Source organism: Anser anser (genome assembly GCF_964211835.1).
Source record: "Anser anser genome assembly, chromosome: 3".
Taxonomy (NCBI): Eukaryota; Metazoa; Chordata; class Aves; order Anseriformes; family Anatidae; genus Anser; species Anser anser.
Window position 1 is genome coordinate 102,245,402 of NC_139722.1, and position 23,090 is coordinate 102,268,491.

At 36.2% G+C, this 23,090-nt stretch overlaps 1 protein-coding gene across 1 annotated transcript in view; it reads left to right on the plus strand.

Moving 5' to 3' along the window:
- The window catches only part of USH2A (usherin), a 416,419-nt gene that overhangs the window by 288,552 nt on the left and 104,777 nt on the right, over window positions 1–23,090 (plus strand). Inside the window, exons 42-47 of the mRNA XM_083828188.1 lie at window positions 9,209–9,543; window positions 11,890–12,012; window positions 14,708–14,871; window positions 16,934–17,143; window positions 18,532–18,734; window positions 20,600–20,712. Of these exons, the coding sequence (XP_083684314.1) occupies window positions 9,209–9,543; window positions 11,890–12,012; window positions 14,708–14,871; window positions 16,934–17,143; window positions 18,532–18,734; window positions 20,600–20,712 (1,148 nt within the window). The remainder of the gene's footprint in view (window positions 1–9,208; window positions 9,544–11,889; window positions 12,013–14,707; window positions 14,872–16,933; window positions 17,144–18,531; window positions 18,735–20,599; window positions 20,713–23,090) is intronic.

Here is a 23,090-nt window from a genome sequence, read left to right on the forward strand (position 1 = left end):
AATTAGTGTAACCAAACAAGAGGGATTTTTGTAGCTTAGAAGCCTCTTTTGTGTAAATACACACATGCTTCCATGGATTCAGTCTTGTACTAATGCCAAAAGTATTGGTACAGTAGCTTGCTCAACAGAGCACAAAACAAAGGACATTTGCATAAGATTGAAGTTCATCTGTTTGATTTATTATTTTTGGTATACATTGTATTTTCAAAAAGTAAACATAGAGTGGTTGCTACCAATGTAGTCTAAGTAGTTTAAGGGTGTGAATCCGCGCAGTAAACCAATCCTGATTTTTTGCTTTGTTCACATATAACATTAAGCTATGAAAAAAGCCACTCACCATTAGATAAAAAAAATCCTGAGCTCTTAAAATTATGTTTTAATGTCTAAGGAATTGCTTGTTACCTCCACATTAATGGCAAATGAGTTCAGTATGAGTACAATGGTTACCGTAAGAATTAATAATGATCGACCACTACTAATTGTGATGAATTGCCAGACTGCTTATTGGAGATCTGGGCTGTCTACATCTAGGACTCTGCACTCCGTACTTCTGTAGATATATCTTAATATCTACCATGATTTATAGCAAAGTATATTTCATGGATTTACCAGAAGAACTAATGCTGAGTAAACAGTAGCCCTAGTTCAATTGCATGCCCACACATGTCCACATTTTATTACATGAGATTTTACACATTGGCTCTATTTTTTGTGCTCTATTTGAGCACAGAAAAGAAGTCAGTGCAACCTTTAATACTTCAGTTAATGTGATAAGAGCATAATAATTGCATATCTTACTCATTTTCTTTTTTTCTCCAAGTGCAGTCAACACTCAATCCCAATTATAAAAGCTCGTGAGTTATCAGTGGCCTTGTCATTCTTTGCTGGGTGTCTTTTCTTGAGATCAGAGGTGTGTGCTGTAATTTTATTGTCTTTGGCTCATTTCCAAGATTAAGGAATCTACACATACTGAAAGTCAGTTTGATCATTAATTTCTTTTGAAACCTGAAATCAGGCAGCTCTGTCTTCGTTCTGTAATAATTTAATTTCATTTAAACAATGCTTTTCAATTTTTGTTTTTCAATTTTTGTTCATTTTTTGTTTCAATTAAACAATGCTTTTTGATTTTTGTTTTTTAGTCTATTAAGACTAATTTCTATCAAAGATACTGAAGCTTGGATGTTTTTATTTCCAAAGCTTGGTTTTATGGTTCATTTTACTTGATTTTAAATATTTAGGATAAAATGTTCAAAATAATTAAAGGTGGCAGCATTTAATAGAGAAGAGTGACTTATTTGGACACCTTTCCAAATATACCGTCTTCTGAGTATCTGTCTTGTAGTGAAAATTCTCTTTCTCAGTGTACCAAATACTGGTATCTTTTGCCAATGCTCACATAAATTCTTCTAACTCACCTAGTATTTTATTTAATTTAGTTTTGTTTATTTAGTTTTGTTTAATATGATAGTTATCGTAATTTCAGGGGAAGGGGCACTCAAAAATACCCTAGAGGACTGATGAGAATACTTCGTAAAATGTCTGTGCATTCCCAGGATGAAACATTATTTTACTTCTGATTTTTAAGGCTCTAAGTCTTTGTAAAAAGTCTTAGGATTTCTCTTACTTGTCCAGGACAGCAGAGGCTTTTAGCTTTTTTATTCTTATATTATTAATATCATTCATGATATTTTCAAAAAGCTGAAATAAGGTTATAGGTCCAGAAGCGTTCACTGCACTACATAACTGAAGAGATTATGACGAGGGCTTATTGCACCCAGTGGTTTTCTCACCTTCTGCTTGTTTGCAGTTGGGAGCACCAGAGGAAGAGACTGGGATTTCACCTCACCTGTTAGTCTTCTTCCGGGTCAAATGGATTAGCTTGCTAGCAGAGGAGTTGTTTCCTTCTCTTACATTTTATTGCAAGTTCATAAGGCTCAGAAAGCACCCAGTGGGTATTGCCATGGGATTGAGGCTGTGTTGTGGCCTCTATGACTGTTCTGTGGTAGAAGAATATGAAAAGAATGAAATAGCATCCATTTTAAAACATTTGCTTCTTTTTGCCCTATGCTTTCAGACTAGAGGGGAGATCTGAAAAGCTGCTCTGCAAGGCCCTGGTGTGTCTTCACCCCAGACAGCTGGTAGTTTCCCAGACAGAATGAAGTTTCATAGGAAGATTGTCACTTGCTGGTTGAAAAGTTTTTGTGTGTGGAAATAGGATGGATCTGATTTGGGACTGCTTTATGTTGCTGCCTTTAAACTCTGAGGAGTCCCAGAAAGGCAGACTTTCTCTCCTGAGTAGCCTACTATCAAATCAAATTTGTGGAGTCTGCCTGTGCTGTACAACGCTCTCATCTTATTCAGTATCTACAACAGTAAATCTTAAGCAGAGAATACAAAATAAGCTGTCTCTTCAGAAAGGAGCCACCATGAGAGTTTAATTACCTCTTGCCCTAGAGAGAGCTGTCCTTCCAGGTTAGCAGAGAAAGTATTGGAAGGGCACTGTGGGGAAGATTAGCAAGAGGCTCCTTTACCAAGCCAGGGTTGCAAATCAATAGAGGCTTTCAGTTGTCAGTGCAACCAATCCCTAAACCATGAGCACAAATATTTACTTACACTGAGAACAGAGAGAATTTATTAAAAGAGAGAGAGAGAGAGAGAGAGAGAGAGAGAGAGAGAAACATATTTCCATTCCTTTATTTAGTCATAGAATCAATATAAATGATTTGAGGATGTGAAGAATTCAAAGCACTCCAGGACAGTACTCACTTGAGTATACAGCTTATTTTCCTAGACCAAAGCTTTTACTCTGCAAGGAGGAAAATATCAGCACAGCAGGTCAATCTTGGCATAAACACTTCTGATGTCTATGTTGTCCTTTAGCATTCTATTTTAATCAGAATGGACTGGTATCTCTCAATAACATTTAACTTGCTTTCTTTTGTGCAACAGAAAGTGAATAGCTGTCGATAATTTTTAAAGTACCCAATTCTGTGACACTTGCATGATATTTTTTAATATTTGCTGAATTGATAATGTTCATGGTAGCAGAGTATACTGCGCAATAAACTGCTTTTGTGGCTGATTAAATGCCAAAGTGAAGTGGAGGTATTCAGCAACTGCAAAAGCCGTTTATTTAGTATATGCCAATGCCATGAACATTATTCCTGTTACACAAGATTTGCTATACCCTAATGTACAGACGTATAAAAGAAATTGTTTCCTTTTCTTGTGAGGGTTGCAATTGCTGTGCTGCTTCAATCTCACACTTCACACTGATATGACATTCGGGAATGTAGCTAGGTTGAATGCCTTGAGAAAAAGGCTGGTTTACACAATGAATAATTATTTGAAGGAGTTCTTTGTGTAGGAAAAGCATTATGTGGCTGGGTATGCTGAACTAAATTAACTGTAGTATGTAAATTATCCAACTTTGGCCATGTAACTTTAGATAGGAAGTCTTTAGATAGGAAGTCTTCCCTTTCATTGCTGTGGCTCTCCCTTGAGGGCTTTGGCCTGGGGTAGACAGCTGTAATCTTGATTATTGGCTTAACTGGGGACTTGCTGATGTATGTTTGCCTGTACTGTTCTCCCTCGCCGACCAATGCTGCCACCCGGACCACTGACAGGCAGGAAGCTGCAGCTATTTTCTGTCTTCCTTTACATAACTTTTTCAAATGTGGCACAACCTTTACTTAATCCTGATGTTTCTCTCAAGGGGAAAGGAGAATTTTTCTTCTTGGTGATCAGGTAGGTGATAAGAGAATGATTTCCTCCTGATTGGATTAAATAAGTACTTTATTGGCATATAATTCTTGTGCCATGGCATTCCTTCATGATAATATCACTTACAGAAATTTCTTTCAATTTTATTAGATGGAAAATACGAAAAAATAATTAAAAATATATAATTTCATTGACTTCTCTCTTAAAGTATGTTATATATGCTGTCAGAAATGCAACGTAACTGTTTCTGTAGCACCAAACTGTCATTCTTCTTTCTAATTTCTTCTGTTGCATGTTGATTTCATACCACGTCATTCATTTTGTAAGGATTACTTCTGTTTCCTAAGTATTTTCCCATGACTTTGCTGACTGAGGAAGGGTTGCGGGCTTTGATTTCCATTGTCATTTGTGTTTGCTCTTACCCTCGGAGGTGACAGTTGCTTACTTTACAGTTCACCTGCTATTCCTTTCTTTGTGTAGAAGCAGCTGCAGCAAAGACAGATAGTATTCCAGCCTGCAGATCGAACAATGTCTTCAGTTTGCTGTCCACAAGATGTTCAAGAGATGCAGTCTGCAACTTTTCTTTACAGAAGATTATCATTTATTGCTTCAGAGTGATAAATTTTCTAGTAGCTGTTTCTCAGATTTGACTACTAAATTACATCTTCAAGTGAGGAAACAAAATTAACAAGGCTCTATTTTTATAGTTGTCTTCTGTCCTTCTGACAGTGGACTGCTAGATACCTGTTGCTCTGTATACAGGTTAGGATTGCAAAGCCCAAAATAAAGATTCCAGTTGTATGGAATGGATGCCACTTACACATTTAAACCAATCATGAAATAGCTTTAGCTAATTTGAGTATCATTCATGAAAAGTAAAATGTTTTCTTTACCCGTTTACCCACTTCTATAGAATTACAGTTATGGATTTATTTATTACATGTTCTGACTTGCTTTTGTCTCACACTTTAGTGTTTGCTGTCCTGTGAAGTTGCTTCTGATGACAGAACATTGGATGCTACTGAACTAACTCCATGGTCACTCTAACTAACACAGTGTTAGAGTCACTGTGTGACTAACACAGGGGTGATCCTTTAGCATTTTACCTCTGTGGTAAAGCATGATACTGTTAAGAAGATCCTTCCTCTCTTCCAGTTTAAACTCCTGGTCCTTTGCTATTTCATTCTCAAAATGCCTCAAACTGCAGTTACCTAAGAATATAATTTTGTGAATATGAACAACCCCAATATGTAGGCTTTGTACACTAAAGGGAGATGCAAGAAGGACAAATAGCAGCTTAATTTTGGGGAGAAAAAAAAAAAGTTTGGACTTTATTCACTTCTGTTCCAGTTTTATGCAGGTGTGCCTAGTGCACTGAGAAAATTGTTTAGGAGTGATCAATCCTTGTGTGAAGATTGCCTTGTAATGCTGCTAAGGTCAGTGAGACCTTGGTTTATTTGCCACATAAGTGCTGCTTGAGCGACTTAGGTACACCAATACCCATAGGAACAACCTTAACTTGCACACCAGAGGTTCTCCACATTTTAGCGTTGTGATTTCTTGCACAGCTTGTTCACTTGGTGCAGATCATACAGTGGGGTGAACTAATCAGGGTTTCATCAGCATATCCCCCTCCTTTTCATAGAGCTTAAGAAGTTTTTCTAGTAGCAATCCGTTACTGCAAACCTGATTGTACAGTTCTTCCATGGTAGTGTTTGCTGAAGCTGGATACAATTCATCTGCAAAGTCTATGAGAGTAATTATCATTGACCTCTGTCAGGTTTTGCTCTTCTATTGTGATTCTGGCTCTTAGCTGAGTCCTACTATAATTTCTGTGAAGCCAGATAAGAACTTACGAAATCCTTCTTTTTAGTTTTGCTTCTTTCTGTAACATGACTTAGTCTGGGATTTAGTCTATTCATCTGCAAAAATGGAATCATGATACTTGCAATTTGAGACTTACAACGTGCTTTGAGACCAACAGTGAAAAGGTCTCAGTAGTGTATTTATTACATTCTGTTTGTAGATGTTACAAGCAGCAGCAAGGAGAAACTAGAATAAAATGAAGCCAAACATGCTGATTTAAAAGCAAACTGTTGAAACCAGGCCTGAACTATTAAAAGAGTTATGTGTCTGTGCCTCTCTTATCATAGCTCAGAATTAAGTTGCAGGGTTCCAACTGCTGCCAAAAAAAAAAAAAAAGAGAGAAAGAAAAAAAGATATGCAAGGTTATAGCTGTTTAATAGGGGGAAAATGGCTAATTTCTGTCTCTTTAAATTTTGTGGTGGAGAAAATAAGGTACTTTGATCTTTAAATGACAGCTTCCAGAATCATTACATTGAATCAGTTAATCTCTCCCAGTAGTTACCTTATTCTCCCTCATGGGCATCCTCTTTCATGGTCTCAGTGCTGAGCTTCAAATCAATGAACAAACTGTTACTGCTTCCAACACAGCCTGTCTAGTGAGCTTTCCTGCTTTCATGCATTGCCAAGCTCTTACCTCAAACCTTGGCACATCAAAGTGGAGAAGAGGTCTAGCAGTGCCACGTGTGTTAACCAGGCTGGCTCCATCGTCTTCATTCACACTATGGGTCAGGCAATCCCTTGACCTTGACCTGTCAGTGAAGTGAAGAGGCAACAAACAGCCTTCCTTCCCTAAGAGAGAGAGACTTATTGGAGACTGCATGTCCTGTCACTCCAAAGTAACATACGTAATTCAAAGGAGGTCAAGTGACCAGTGACTGTGAGAATCCTTGGTCATCCTTTTATCTAGTTTAAAAAACATACCAAAGCTATAACTGATCTACATGCCTTTGTATGATATGTCCATGCCCAGATACTTTGCATTTCTGTGTTATCATCCTACTGATTAAAAATTCTTTATTCAGCTTGGCTTTTACTTCTCTTAGAAAAAAATAAAATTGAGAAATTCCCCAGTGTAAGCCCCAAGCACTAGGAGGTGCTTTATCTGTTAGTGCACAACAAATGCTCTGAAGTAACATGTGGCAGGTTTTGTTTTGTTTTTTGTTTTGTTTTCAGGCTTTAGTAGCTTGTTCAGAGGCAGTATAAGACTCACAAACTGAGGTTCTAGAGCAGTGTCTGTTCTGACAATGTTATAAATCTATTCCTTTATGTGAAGTGGTTACAGTATATGGTAAGTCTTGTGTGAAGTAATTTTGTGTTGCTAGACCTGAAAGTTGGGTATCTAAAATGTAATGCAATTAAAAAATAACTCCTCCTCCCTTCCAGGGAGGTATAAGGTGAACATTTTTAGACAGCTTTCTCTTCTGAGAGGGTAATACAAAGAATGTTCCAAAGTATTTGACAAGCAGTTCTTTTATTAGAAAACTTGCATTAAGCAACAAGTAACAGGGTTTTTCTTACTGTTAATGACAGAGTATGACAGAGTTTACTGTATTAATACTAAAAAAAAAAAAAAAAAACCACTAACGAAAAACCACAACCACCTCAACAACAACAAAAAAAAAAACACCCTAAAATATATTATCTTTAGTCACACTTGCTTCACTGAGGCAGAATTTTGGGACAGGTTCTACACCTCAAAAAAAGAGTAATGTAATAATTGTTGCAGAAATGTGTGTTTTACTGTGATGTGTCAGACCTTAAAGTATTCTTTGCTGCTTTCAGCACCTTCAAGGACAGTCCCTGCAAATGTGACCCATGCACACTTCCCTCTATGACATATAAAATGCATCCTATCAGTGTGTGCAGTATGGCTGCAATAAAATCTCCACGACTGGGAAATTTGTCTGAAACTTACTTGTCTGAATGCTTTCTAATTGCACGTGAAAACAAAATTTCCTGTTGTCTGTTCTAATAATCCACTCTTCTCTGTTTTCTAAATTTACAATCACATCACATGAACTACTTCAAAATGAGAGTTTTGCTCAATGTCTATGAGAACAGTGCAGGAGTTGCTTCCTACTTTTATTTATAGTACTTTATTTATTTGTTTGATCGTGATTTGGGGCCAGAAGTAACAGAAATCTGAATATAGCATTTGATAATTAGCCAGAGCTAAGCCTTTCCTATGTGGGCACCAATAATCTTGTTTGTGCTGTCTTTACTCAAGATCACCCTGTTTCTAATTCTCTGTTTAATTGTATTCCAGATTCTGTTATCAAAATCCTTCAGCTTTCTCCAGTACTTTGCTGCCAGGTTTCTTGCAAGTCCTGACAGCCTAAGAGGTCCTTCTGTACCTAAGATATAACATTTCCTAATCCCCAAGGGTCCTTTAAAATCATATTTTTAAAATCAAGCTTCTCTGTTTCCATGGTCATGTGTAATTGTGAATATACCTTTTTAAAGATACTGCCTTTGGAGACTGGAGAGAATTAATGAAAATGTTCAACCTAAAGTATTTTGGTATTGCTATTTACCACTTCAGTGTTATATTTGTTACTTTTATTCTTCACATATATTCATCTAGGTGTTGTCTGCTTCTATGTTCTTTGCATTATTGGATTCAATCCTTAGGTAACCTGTGCCTAGGAGGAAAGAGGCAGCAGTTGTTACAGATGACTGGGTCAGTAGCAAGGAAAACAGTCACAGGGTTAGCAAAGGAAAACTGCTATTCCTCCTTCACAGAGAGTTCTATAGGATGAAGGACTAATAATTGCTATTATACAAACTTTATGAAACTTTGAGTTTCTTAATACAGTTACATGTCCTCATTGTATCAGTCTGAAATCCCCTCTGTCATGATACAGTGGCTAAAAGATTTTTAAAAAGAATTGCACTTTATCACAGTTTATAGTACAATGATTTGAGTATGATTCCTCACTGGAATTGATAAGAATAATATATAGATTAAAATGCATTTGAAAAAAGAATAAATCAAAATGAAACCATACTAAGTATAGCAGCATAAGCATTCTCAAAATAATTTAATAATTCTAAAAATGGAAGAAATTGTCTGTTATTTGCATGATAGTTACCAGTTTAATTTATTACTGAAAAATAAAAGGGAAAAAAGGAAATTTCATCATATAAAAAGTGTGGATAGTCCTGGCTCTCATAGGAGCTAATGCAATTACGCATTTCTGAAAATTATGCAAATACTAAATAAGATTTCTTTTTACTCTGCCAGTAATAGATGAGCACACCAGGCAATACATTGTAAGCAAAGAAATGACAGTGATATTTATGATGAACAATGTATTTTTGCTAATGTATCGGAACACCTCAAAGACTTTAGAGTACTCCAGTTTTACTGGTGAAGCTCAGTAGTAGATTTTCAATGGCCACAACTGTTACTGCAACCCTCACTAAAATTAAAGGTTAGATTTCTAACTGATGTCCCTTCAAAAATCAAATCTCAGATACCTGGGAAAGGTCTGTCTTGATGAAGAAATAAAAGACATCCATCTTGAGATCACGACTGCGACTGTTTTTAGCACGTCATGTTTGTATTTCTGAATTCTGACTGTAAGAAGTCCATTGTTTGTGTTTTCTCCTCCTTCAGGTCTCATGGAAACCACCTCTGATACAGAATGGCGAAATCCTTAACTATGAGATTCGCATGCCTGATCCACGAATTGTCATTGCTGGAAATACTTCATCAACATTAAGTCATGTGGTGACTAATCTTATACCTTACACAAACTACTCAGTTACTCTAATAGCTTGTACTGGAGGTGATGGCTTTCTGGGAGGCTGCACAGAGAGTTTACCTTCCAGCGTAACTACACCTTCAACAGTTCCTCAGGGCGTTAGTCCATTGTCTGTGACGCCAATCAGTGAGTCCTTTATCGCCTTATCTTGGCAACCACCACTAAGGCCAAATGGTCCTCGTCTGAGGTAAGCTTTTAGTTGCAGATGAGATGACAGTTTTCTTCTCCATACCTAAGTCTGACTTAGAAAATGCTGGGCAATGCAAACTTGATGATGTGGTCTCAGTTTCTCCTGACCTTCTGAAGCTGTTTAGGATTCAGGAGTCCATGAGTGGACTTAACAGAAATTGGAGATAGAGCAGGGTGAACTTTGAATCATTTTGAATTTAAGAAGACTCAGGAATATTTAGAGCACCTGTGGCATCTGTGTTGTGGAATTTACTTTTCAGAACACGTTCAAGAATCCTCCAGGCCTTTCAGACTGGTTCTGAAGAGCCAGACTCTCTGAAGAGCCAGAAGGAACAAGCCCAGGATCTTTGCAAAGGCATAGCTGTTTTGGGCTGTAGGATCAGCCACTTTCTGGTGGTGAGCTCAAGCAGCACATTTCACTAGCGAAATGGCAAGAAAAGCATAAGATCTCTGTGAACATAAATGTTTAATGCATACATATGCTCAATACTCTGTGTGAGCTAGTCCAGATAAAGCGAAAGTGACCATTTGGTAGTGTGATGCAGCAAAAAAACCAAAAACAAAACAAAAAAAACCTTCAAAACGAAACTGATTAAGAAGCTGTGAATGTGAGAGTTCATGAGGAAGTTAAAGAAGTTAAAGTGCTACAGGTTCTTGGTCAGAGCTGAAAATGGGAACAGGAAGAAAGTATTTGGTACAGCAGGCTGGATTTCTCCACAGGTACTAGAATAAAGCATCTCCTCCGAGATTTTCGTAGAACAATGGGATGAGGGTCTTGGCTTGAATCTATCGATTACTGAGTGTGTGTGTGTGTAAAAAACAAACAAAAAAAATGGATTTGAGTGCATGAAGATTTAGAAAGATAAATATATCTTTATACATTTATGCATAATTTTAAAAAGTCAAATGCTTCAGTCTAGTGCTTTAAGGTATTGTGAAACATTGTGCATGGACTTACATCTCTGTAGGCCATATGTGCTGGCTAGTAGCTCTCTTCTAAGTGTATCGATGGGTTCAATAATTATCTTGTAATTCTTAAATTCTTGTAATGCTGTTTCAGTTGCCTATATTATACCACAGTAGCTTGACTCTTCAGGCTTAATTAGGGCACAATACAACTGAAAGAAGTGATTGCTCTACAGAGGAAAAAAAAAAATGAAAGTTTTCGAAAAGCAGTCTCTGTTATTCTGGAGTTAACAACATGACCATTTTACTATAGATTACTCAAGTAATTCAGCACGACCTACATTTGCAGACTTCATTTCCTTCATGGTGTGCCATGCTGCCCTCAACAAGAAGAACCACGGAAGCAGCTGCTCTGTACAGCATGACGGAGCAAGAAGTCTGCTACTCTGCAAGCAGAATAGCAGCAGCAGCTGCCAGTGGGGGTGATTTACACATGATCACCATTCAATGTTAAAAAAGATTTTGATGTTTTAAATGGCTTGTCTATGAATTACATTAGAATATGCTAGGACTATTCCTAATAAAATTGTAATATTCTATCTTTGGATTCTGTTGACCACTGATGAACCACTCGTGAAGTCGTGCTTGGGGTGTAAAGTAATCTGAATATTTTGATGAAGGTGCAGTTCAATTATTTTTTATTTGATTTCTGTGGTTATGTTCCCAGCTGATACAATAATAATTTTGTATATCATCACTGAGGTCAGTGACACAATGCTTGTTCGTACCTCTTGAGGGTTATTTCCCCAGATTAAGGGGGAAAGTTAGCTGGAAGTCGCATGTGTATGTCCTAGTTTCCATGGAGCATAGGAAGTCTCAGCTCTCTTGTAAGAGAGCTTCTCATCTGATTTCTGCTTTTGAAGCAAAAACTAACCACTGAATGCAGTACCTATTAAATACTTGGGTAATTTGGGGTCTCAAATCCGGAATGATACTGCCCAATGTTTCCTCATCAGACTGGAGATGATCTTGCTACTCTAACAAGGCTATATATGTCAGTATATTTTCAAGAGACATTGTCATTTCATATTCTGGAACAGTGTGTGCATATCAGGAGGCATGAGTCAAGTCTCTGTAAGGCACTGTGACTGGGCTATTTGGACTTGATGTTGATAGCATTTCCACAAGTTTGAAATCTGTGAATTATTAAATACATTTATACTTTCAAATAAAAGTGCTCATTTTCCATTTTCATAGTTTAAGTAACTCAATGTTTTAAATCATGAAACATTAAAAAGAATGTTTATCTCAGAAAGTTTACAGCTGTGAAAACAAAATAATGTGTGGCTTTAAAAAAATTGGTATTTTCTTTTTTTTTTTTTTTGTGTAATAACATTAGTTGAGATAATCCTGGTGTTCTGCTTGTCTTTTGTGTTAGATATGAGCTCCTGAGACGTAAAATCCAGCAACCACTTGCATCAAATCCCCCTGAAGATTTAAATCTGTGGCACAATATTTACTCAGGAACTCAGTGGTTTTATGAAGATAAGGGTCTTAGCAGGTGAGATTACAAAAACTATAAAAACAAATGCTGGCATTTTGTATAGTGTATGTTTAATAGTTCAAAGTATTTCTTGTGTCTTTATGTAGTGAACATATTAATTATGTAATGAAATATTTTTTGTCACCATCTTTGCTATTAATCATTCTAATATGCAGGGATTTATTATTACTCTGACATTCTTGACTCTTTCATGTATTGTATTGCTTTAAAAATCAAATGAAAATAAATGTCATGTGAAATTTTAACACTGACATACTCATGTAACAAACCATTTACGCTTATGTGTACATACGCCCTAGATGTGTACATACGCCTAGATTTGGCAAAATCATAGCACAGGCAGAATGACTGAGAAGTCCTATTTGGAATACATTTGAAACTTGGTTTCAACACTGTTTCTGTTACCAGTTCAACTTAATGATTGCCTTAATATCTCCAAATGCAGGGAGAGTATTTAATGCACTTTCAGCAGATCTAATTTAAGGTCAGCTTTGTGTTAGCTTCATTATAGTTAAATGCAGAGTGTTAAGAGTAGGGAAATGGAGGGCGGCTTCTGTTTCTCAGGATGTTATGGACCTACTGTGGGGTACAGAGCAGGGCATTTGTTCTAGATTAGCCTTAGTTTCCCCATCTCAAAGTCAAAGCTACCACCTCTAAAACAAGTAAACGTTCACATTAGGAATCTCTAATGGATGGTGCAACACAGGTTCTGCATTGTTTTTTTGTGGGTAAAATCTTGGGAAAGCATTCATGGAGGGTTTGAGAATGTGTGTGTTCTCTGCGTTTGTGTGCTGGCATGCTTTATGAGGATTGCATATCAACCACTGCCCCTCAGATAGCTTCTACTTTTATAAGAGCTGCGTGAGCATCCCTCCTGAGCATGACGTGAACCCACAGAATGTGACTTCTGAGTGTTGTATAGGCTGAACCAAGCCAAGGACTACTGCCTCTGGCTTGGCACTGACAGTTTGCTGGAAGTCATGCTCATTTTCGTCCACTGCAATAACTGATCATGGAACCATTCTTTAACCCAATCCTGCACAACTGTCCATTTCTTTCTTAAACCACGTTTGAAATTCTACATGGAGTTTCATTTATTTTTAGTTTAGCTCTTCTCAGCAGTCTTCTCTAAGGCATGCAGCACTTATGCTAGCACTTCTGAGCGGGCAGTAAGTTCCCACAGGGAACAGTAGCAAGTCCTTAGGCACAAGGACCTTTTAGGTTGCATGAGCTATGGCCAGAAAAGTGTACTTAACACTTGGACACACCTGAATGCTTCTTTTGGAGAGGGTTCTGCAGCTGCAGCTGTGTTTCTGCAGTCAACAACTCAGGAGGAATTTGTGGCTGGAGAGAAGATGCTGCAGAGAGAATGAAGCCTCATTTTTCACTTGAAGAAAATCTGTATATCAGCATCTATTTTACATGTTTGTGTTTGTGACATACTACAAGCATGTTTCAGAATAAGTGAATTTTTATTATATTCCAGCCAGAAGTCTATTTTGATAATGGTTGCTTCAAATGGCTTTTTCATTTCTAATAGGTTAAGCCAAATGTCTTCTATTTTCATTGTTGGAAATGTGGATCCAAAAATGAATCTCTAATTCTCATCCTTAATCTGCAAGACTAGATCCTACTCCTTTTTGTTTACACCTGCACTACAATGTCCAAGAAAATATTACATGTTCACAAGGGGTGTGTTCACAATTTATATTGTCAACTTTTTTCAAAAAATGGTTATTACAGTGGGAGCTAGTGAGCTCCAATTAGTTTCCTTTTTTCTCAGTAGAACTGGTAAAGCTTAGCTCTTTCGAAAGTCAGGCTGGGTGGGTGCATAAAGTAGGGTTCTGTAGAAAAAAAAAAAGTAAAAGTAAATATAAAGTGACTTCTTTTTGTAGAGAAGTCTCTAAATGTTAAATATTTACAATTCCTTTATTGTGTCTGTAGACAGTTATTCCAGTGATGCAGCTTCAGCAAAAATTTGTTATCGTGTTCCTGTGATTGTGCAGTTTTGTATGAGGGTTCTTATGGTGAAAACAATTTCGAGATTATGAAATCTCCTTTAAAATACATTAATATATCATTTGAGTTAGAGAAGAAATTGTGGAGTGACAGTCACTTAGTTTACTAAATATACATGTAGTATTCAAAAATCTGTGTAAGTTGAATATCCACAGTTCTGAAGAAAATTACTTTATTAAACAGATTTGCATTATTAGATGCTTTTTTTTCTTTTTTTTTCTTTTTTTTTTTTTTTTTCAGTGGGAGAGTCCTGGCTGTGTGGTGAATCACTTTTACAAATGAGACTCTGCAAGTTAAAATCAACGGGTTTCCCAAAAGAGGAAAAAAGCCTCATTTGATTAAATTCTGATCCAAATTTTGGCAGGTTGCCACTGCTGTAATTACATATTGAATTGAGCTATAATCTCTCAACACCTCAGAAGCTACAACTATGAGGAAGTGAAATAACGTGCTTTATTTTTGTTACCATGTTAATGGTCCTGAATTATTTCCAAAAAAAAAAGTAGACAGCTCTTATAGAGCCTTCATTGGTGCAAGCCATGCAGCTGCAGTTTTCTGGGGGGTGGAGTGGGGGGAGAAAGAGCAAAACTTCGGCACAGACAGAAGTGTTAGAGCAAATTTTTTCTGCATCTGCATTTTTTTGTTCAATGTAAATATTTTTAAAATGTCTTAGGTACACAACATACGAGTACAAGCTCATAGTGCACAACGAGGTAGGATATACATCAAGTGAAGAAGTGATAGCTACTACATTAGCAGGATTACCAGAGAAAGGAAGTATCCTCATTGCACGTGCTGTTAATCATACTGCTGTAGAAGTGGAATGGTCAAAACCAAGTAAGTGTGCTTAGTATTTATTCCAGTAACTAGATGTTAACCTGCCATCACTTACGTTGGTCTGCCTTACTCTCATAGGAAACACAGTCCCTGTCTTGATTTATAATGCAGCTAAGTGTCCTTGAAAGGAGAGGAAAGAAAGGTGCCTGTTTTGCTATTTCTCAGTCATGTTTGTATTTATTATATGGTATTTCTGTGGAATGAGAATAGTGAAAGTGAAGAAATAGTTAATGCAGAGAAATCTATACAGTAGTACGCAAAATCCTGTATGTATTTCATCTCTTTGTATGAAAATTTACATATATGTTCCTTCAGATGAGAGAATCCCCTTTCTCTGTCTTTTTGCTCTGCTCCTTAAAATGAATTCAGCCAATTTCTTTAGCTGGTTTGCTAAATACAGCAGTGGGGAATTTCTTCATGACTTACATGCAAATGATTTTATAAGGACTGGGTGGTGAATTGCAACAAATGTAGTCTCTTTATTTTATAATTGTATGCCTGAAGTAAGCATGCTTATAAAAACTGACAAATGTAATAGATCTGAAGCAGCTCACTGAAGTTTCATTACCTTAGTAATCTAAACCTCTGACCTTCTAGATGTAGGTAATGCAATCTGGTTTTATTTTCATTCATACTTTAGAAATTTCCTCCAAATATGTTTATGAATACAAAGGTTAAATGCCAAGGCAGGGCCATTCATCACTAGAAAACCTAAACATATTTAATTACTTTGTATGTTACAATAATCACATTAACTATTTTGTATACTCATGTTTCCTTTTTTGGTAATATTAATTTTTAAATATATTTTTTCTTTTTTTTTTTTTTCTGGGAGCTTGGGAGTCCATAATAGAAGTTGCCTTGCTATCTTTATTTTTCTGGAAAATGTATTGGAGTCTTTTGGTCTTTTAATTATTTTTATTCTTTTTATCTGTGCCACCTAAATAAAAATAATACATCACTCCATTAAGATTTTTTGTTACAAAATTGTTTATTAAATCTGCAAATAAGTCTGCTTATGGCTTTTAACAGTGCTATTCTATTTTCCAGTTAGTTGAGTTCTGTTGACTGGTACAGCGTGTCATCTAAAGCAATGTTTTAGTACTTGAAGTTTTTATCACAATTATTTTTTTCATCTTGGTGCCTACTGGAAAAGCAGTTGCATTTGATCAGACCTAAATTTAAACTATTTGACAAAGGATAGATAAAATAACAGACTACAACTGAGTTACTGAAATGGAGAAGCAACTAGCTCAGACCAATGAATGTCCTTCCATGTATAACCAGAAAATGGTACCGTTTTTTCTTCCCTTCCCAGGAGAAGCTACTACTGGGTAAAAACACACTTCAGAAAGAAATATTAGTTTTTTGTTGTTGTTGTTTTTGTTTTTTTCCCCATGAATATAATGCTTCTGAGGGTATGATACATTTATATGTACATGGTATCATGATTGTTCTAAAATAACAGCATGTAGATTTCCATTTTCACTGTGGCCAAAAGGCTTTCTGTGTAAATTTGAATGGAACGTTCATTTCCCATGGCTAGAGCAGTAAAACTGGAATACAGTGCTTTGCAGGGCAGGAAGGGAAAAAGAAAAAAAGAAAAAAGAAAAAGTTGAGTTCCCCATCTTGAACTAGTGGCATAGGGCAAGGTTTTATGCTCTTCCTGCTATCGAGGTAAAAGACATCCGTTTGCAGTGGCGAGCTATAGGATCTATGCACCACTGCTAGCAATCTTCACCTCTGAGTTTACTTACAGATTCTACCATTGTCACTAGAGGATTTAGAGAAAGAAAAGGCTTTCCCAGTGTTGGCTAGGATGATGGGCCGTTAATGACACTTTGGAAGAGCATTCTGTACCTGTGGTTATTGGTGTGTGGGAAGACATTAAAAACACTTGATGGAATATCTCTCTCTCTCTCTTTTTTTTTTTTTTTTTTTTTTTTTTTTTTACAGTAAGGGACTCTGCATAATAATTTGCTTTTCAAGATAAATGTTGTGAATAAGAAACTGGCTGACTGAATATTTCTTAGTTGATGTCTCAATGTTTTTCCTTTCTCAGCACTACAAGACTTGCAAGGAGATGTTGTGTATTACATCCTCTTCTTGAATTCTACTGCTGATAGAAGATCTCTGAGGATTCAGGCTGATAAAAACTATACAGTCATAGGTGACTTGCAGCCCAACACAGAATATCAGATATTTTTTCAAGTTTTTAATGGAGCCCACAGCATCAACAGTGAAGTTGTGCATGTGACTACCTCAGATGGAGGTTGGTTAGCCCTGAATGCAGCTTGGCTTAAACTCTGAGAATGAAATTGATTGATTTTTGTTAGGGTTAAGATCAGTCATCCTTCCATTATAAAATTTCCGGTATAAGAGGAAAAAGGGCTAAAACGCTAAAATGCTTAAGTGCTGGTTGTCATCATGTGGTAGATCAATAAAGGGTCCCACTGAGACAGAAGCAAAAGCTCTAATAGCAGATATTAACCCACTTTGTTCTCATCTTCTCCTGCATACTCCTGTCTGCGTATACTAAGTTTGGAACTGAGTTCATATCAATAAATGGTGGAATTTAAAAACAATTAATGTTCTTTTAAAAATATTTGCTCTGTGAAGCGATGTGCTTTTGACATGACAGTCGTATATGGGACCTTTCCTGAGCCACCAAAAACACTAGGTGTAACTTTAACCCCTGAAAAAAATTATTTATGAGTCATTTCTATGCCAGTTAGCAACTGCATGTGCGTTAAGGAGTAGGGGTGAGGAACAAGAACAAAAAAAAGAAGTAAATCTAAAATGTGTTCAGAATGGTCTTTCTAATCTTTTTGCTTTATAAAGTCTCATTATAAACATTATAATATCATTACCTCAGAAGCAAGTGTTCCAGGTCATTAGCAAAGCCCTTTAAGTGAGGATTCCATTTCCTTTGTGATGCCAAAGGTCAGCACCTTTTGTTTATAAAATAGAATCGATTGTAAGGACAATTTTTCAACTGGTAAAGATGGGTTCTTATGATAAAAATAGGTCTTTGCATGGTTATTTCTGACATGCTTAGATAATTATGTAATTTAACGCTAAGGGAGGTTTCTTTTTTTTTTTTTTTTTTTTTAAATAAGTGTTAGACTTCATCATTACCTATAGTAATCAACATTCAAATCCATTTACATAATGACAATATCACATATTGCTTCATCTTGCTTCAGCTCTGAGGCTGATAACGTCACGTTCCACCAGACATAAAGTATTTTGGTCTCAGGTTTTCCTTTAAAAGCAAAATGCTTTGTTTCTCTCTCTCTCTTTCTCTCTTTTTTTTTTTTTTTTTTTAAGATTGGAGGATTCGGGGAGACATAAAAATAATTTTTATATGTTGGCAGTGCAGATGGGTGAATAATTTATCATCATATCTCACTGGCCACATACCACTGATGATTGACACTATGCTGGTGGTATAAAGCATTTTACCATCAGCTCTCATGGTTTCTAACTGAGAGTATAATAAGCCAATTTACAGAAGACTACAGACTGTGATAACTTCATCAGAGGAAAGCAGATAAGCAGTGAACCCTTTGCTAAACCTAAATACTAATCTGCATTTGGTTAAACAAGTGCTTTTGCAGAGACAGCTGGAGTTTATTCAGTTTCTTCCTTTATTTCTAGAGCCTGAGGGCATGTTCCCTCCAGAGGTTGTCATCATCAACAGTACAGCTGTACGTGTCATCTGGACATCGCCTTCAAACCCGAATGGTGTTGTCACAGAGTACTCTATCTATGTAAATAATAAGCAGTACAAGACTGGAATGAACGAGCCTGGGTCCTTTCTTTTAGCAGATTTGTCTCCATTCACTGTATACAATATACAGGTTAGAATATTTTTTCTGTGTTGTGTAACATACTTTGATTTTACATAATATTTATGTACTTCCAAGGTGAATATTGTTATATGAATTTCTTTACATACACGGACATATATTTGCACTGATGTTTGTATGTGTGTATACATACAAGGCATAAATTTATTTTCAGTGTATTTTAGGTCTGTGTACTGTTTTCATAACACAGATTTCCATTATTTTTTTTTTCAAACCATCAAAACTCCATTTACTTTCCCTTAAATGCTCTGTGCTACCACATTAGCAAATCCCTAACATACATTACAGAGAAGCAAAGATTCTACTCCTACTCATTAAAAGAAAATTGCAATTGTTTTAGAAACATCAGGCATGCATAATATATCAGCATGAAGAAATAATGATATTGCATTTGTCATCCTTTTATCATTTTTTTTCTCCTCATCGTTCTGAGGAAAAAGCAGAGCTGTTGAAATCATAGTAGTACTTCTTATGCTGTTAATAAGTACAACAATTTTTTCTTTGCTTTTTCCTTTATCTTTATATTTGCCTCTCTAGACAGATATCTATTGAAAGACAAAATATTATATGCAGTATAAAAATAATAAATGGTATCTTTCTATTCTTAAGTTGAATTAATGTGTTCAAGAAATGCAGTTTGACATTTAATTGTAACTATTCTTGTCTATTTTGTTCAGGATGGGTTTGCATTATATTTTAGAAGGACTTAGTAGTAACTATGTGTACTCTGCTCTGAAAAATTTGCATCCAGTTACTACATGCCATAAATAAACATCACAGGCAGGCATGCCATAACAGATTTCTATGTTCCAACCCCTCTGAAACAGCAAACCTCCATCCATGAATACACATATGACTTTCTGAATGCTGCTTGGAAACACATTTGTCTTTTCTCAATAACAATGCAAATTCAGAGTACTGCCTCACTTATAGACCCTCTATATTAATTTACCGTGGCCACCTTCTGTTTCTTGAGATGTTAATTATTCTTCTCTTTGACTTTCTTAGTCTTTTTACTGGACTTACATTTGCATCAATGTGATAGGTAAAATCAAAGTGGTTTTTGTTTTGTTTTTTGTTTTGGTTCTTTTTTTTTCTTGTCCTGAAAGCAATATTATCGTGGATGCATGTACGTCTCAGTGGTAATCTTCCTGCATTATCTTTCTTTTCTTTTGTGCCCTCTTATTTTGAATAACCTCTGCCTTGCCAATAGAGAAACAATGTTACTATCCTTCACTTGTTATTTGACTTCACTTCTGTTTAGTTTAATCCCAAGAATTGGAAGGAGTAAGTTTTTATTTCTGTGGGATTTTTAATAACAAAGTATATGTTTTGTATGTGTGTTTTTATCTTTAGCCTAATTTTCCAGCATAGACATGAAGGAATAGAAGATATTAAGGAAAAATATCCTTATTTTTATTTCAGAATGTGTGGTACGTGTAGGAAACTGAAGTGAATTACTCGTGAACCAAAATCAAAGTATAGTGCAATATTGTCTTCCTATCTTATTACAGTTGGACAGTTACATTTTTTTCAGTGTTATGTATGAGATTCTGCTTACAAAACACAAACAAATTCACTTCAACACTGTTGATGATAATTTAATAGAGAATAGCAGTAGGTATTTTAGATGGCTGCGTGTACTCTTTTTTTTGAAAATGGTGTGGGGAAGTGTGATACGGCATGGTATATCTCTGATAGATATACTTATCTCAAAGTAATGTTATTTTCCTGGCTGTACGTAATCTGTTAAGTAGAAAAGAAGAAAATCTTGGTGAAGAGAGAAGTCTAAACAAGTAGCAGAGTTAAATAATTTCTGCAGCTTAGTATTTGAAATTCACCTTCTTCTTCATCAGATTGAAGCCTGCACAGTGTATGCCTGTGTGAAAAGCAACAGGACCCAGATTACAACTGTGGAAGATGAGCCGAAGCAGCTGGCAGCACCCATTATTCACGTAATTGGCTCAAGGTACTATGCTGAAGGTAGCTGGCATATATCAGATCAATTTGTGGCTGGAATGGGGACCAATCTCGCATTGAATAAGGTGCATTAAAGAATTCAGTGTACAGCTTGTAAAGGTTTTTCATGGTCATTATATTTGATCTTGGAGTTTTTGGCCAAATGAGCAACTAAAGAAATCTCACCATTGTTTGATTGTATAGAGTCATTCAGGTATCACTGTGCTGGGATAATAAATAAGGCATAAGTGGAAGTAGTTAAAAGAAGTTTAGAGGATGAAAATTATCACATTTTGCTGTCAGTTAAGAAGAGGGAGATTAATGCTCAGGGAGCAATGTGATGCTGATAACGGAAACAGAGTAATTGTGGGTAAAAAAAAGTCACCCATCACAACAGTAAGAATTAGTAAGTTATCTTAAAAGGCATACACATCTCTGTCTCGTTGAAACACTGTTTGCAACCTGCACATCCATGAAATCCACAGGCACGGACAAACTTCTTAATTGTAAAAGGAGTAACAGTTTTGCAGTATTTAGAAGCTGCCAAATAATAACATATTCAGGGATTCTTTAGGAGTTAATATCTTCCAAAGACAGGCTAAAACAAAGCTTGCTAACACATTTTTTCAGAATTACACCAACAATAAAACAGTTAGCCTCCTGTGTGTATGTTATTGTTCATATGATTTTATTACATTTCTGGTAGAGTATGCTCATTAGCAGTGTTTCTTTTGTAGAAAAAAAATAAATAAATCTTTTTTGTAAATAACAAAAATCTAACAACTGAGCCTTCTGAAATGGCCAGCACGATGGATTTGCTCCTCCAGTCTCTTAAAGACTTCCGTTTGCTGTTTATCATTTCTACATTTTGCTTGAATTCAGCATTTGTCTCCATATAAGGGTGAAATTAAGCTTGCTATTTTTCTCTCACACATCCAGATATAGTCAAAGCTTGTTTGATGATAAGAACTCAATTCAGGATCTCATCTTTTGCCCTTGGCTTTAACTTATGTGTGCCTTTGTCTGTATTGTCTGTACTGCAAACACTTATGCATGTTTCTGCTATTATATATAGACTAAATATGTCACAACACATGAATGCAAAAGGATCAAAAATGCCTTCCTACTTTATAATCTGCTCAGCCAGAAGCAGACTCTGTTTCTACACTGCTTTTTCCTACATGTCATATTATCATCAGCTGTTCTTATATCCCAAAAGAATACTAACTACTGATCGATTGCCCGGACATGTCTGGCCATGGCCTACACGTGCCCCGGGTAGTTCATTTATTTGCCACGGTGGATTTGCTAGAGTGGAATTTAATCAATAGCTAATTCATTAATTCTGGTCCTCGAGTATGTAGGGATTGTGCAGTATAAAAATGACTGGCTGGCTTCAGCTTTGATTGAAATATGACAAACACTACAGCTGACAGCTTCAGCAGGTGGTGGGCTGAATATGAATTTTGCTTATTTATCCTCCATAAAAGAAAAAGCTTGGTAAAAAAAAAAAACAGTTTGTGTAGACAAGAGGACATTTTAATACATATCTGTCACCAGACAGAGAAAAAAAGCATTTATACAGTATAGGCTCATGGGATAGTCGAGATACAATACAGATCATGCAGTTTATTGTCTTTAATTGGAATCATAGTGTTTTTTCCTCTTCTGAATCAGTTTAGTGGCCTGTATTATTGATGAGAATGCTGTAGGATAATGTCTTTGTAGCATTCACAAATAATTGTTTTAAAATTTGCCTCAAGGTGCTGCATGACATAAATTATAATTTCACCCACCAACTTCTTAGAAGTCTTTCTGATAGCAGCTCCATCCAGACTGTTCTAATGAAGGTTATACCACTGGAGCCATTATAAATACCTTACTTTTCCACCCCTTACAGTTAATAATTCAGCTTCAGGCTGAAACTTGGCACAAAAGGTCACAGTCCTAGAACTATTATTTTATAATGCCAAACTTCTAATAGAAAACAGTATGGGACCCAATATGGAAGTCCTAAGTCACGTTCTGTTTTTTTATGTTTCTTGTCTTGTTTATATTTTTTTGGATGGGAGGGTGTGTCAGGGTGTATGTGTGTGTGCACTGGTGAATTCTTCACTTTGGTGTTCAGTAGTGTGGAGCTTAGGGAGGTTTTTGTATGAGATGCTGTGCATGGGTGAATGAAGTGGAGGAACTATCTCAAATTAATATGTTAGAAGAAAGGTTTTAGAACAAATAGGCAAAACAGTAATAAACTATTGGATCAGGAGTTCTGAAGGAGCTCACATATGAAAGTGTCAAACTACTGCGCTGTGCAAAATGGCTTTTAATTTGGTATTGGTACTGCAGGAATGGAAGATGACAGTGTAATGTGGATTTCTCCAAAGTGAC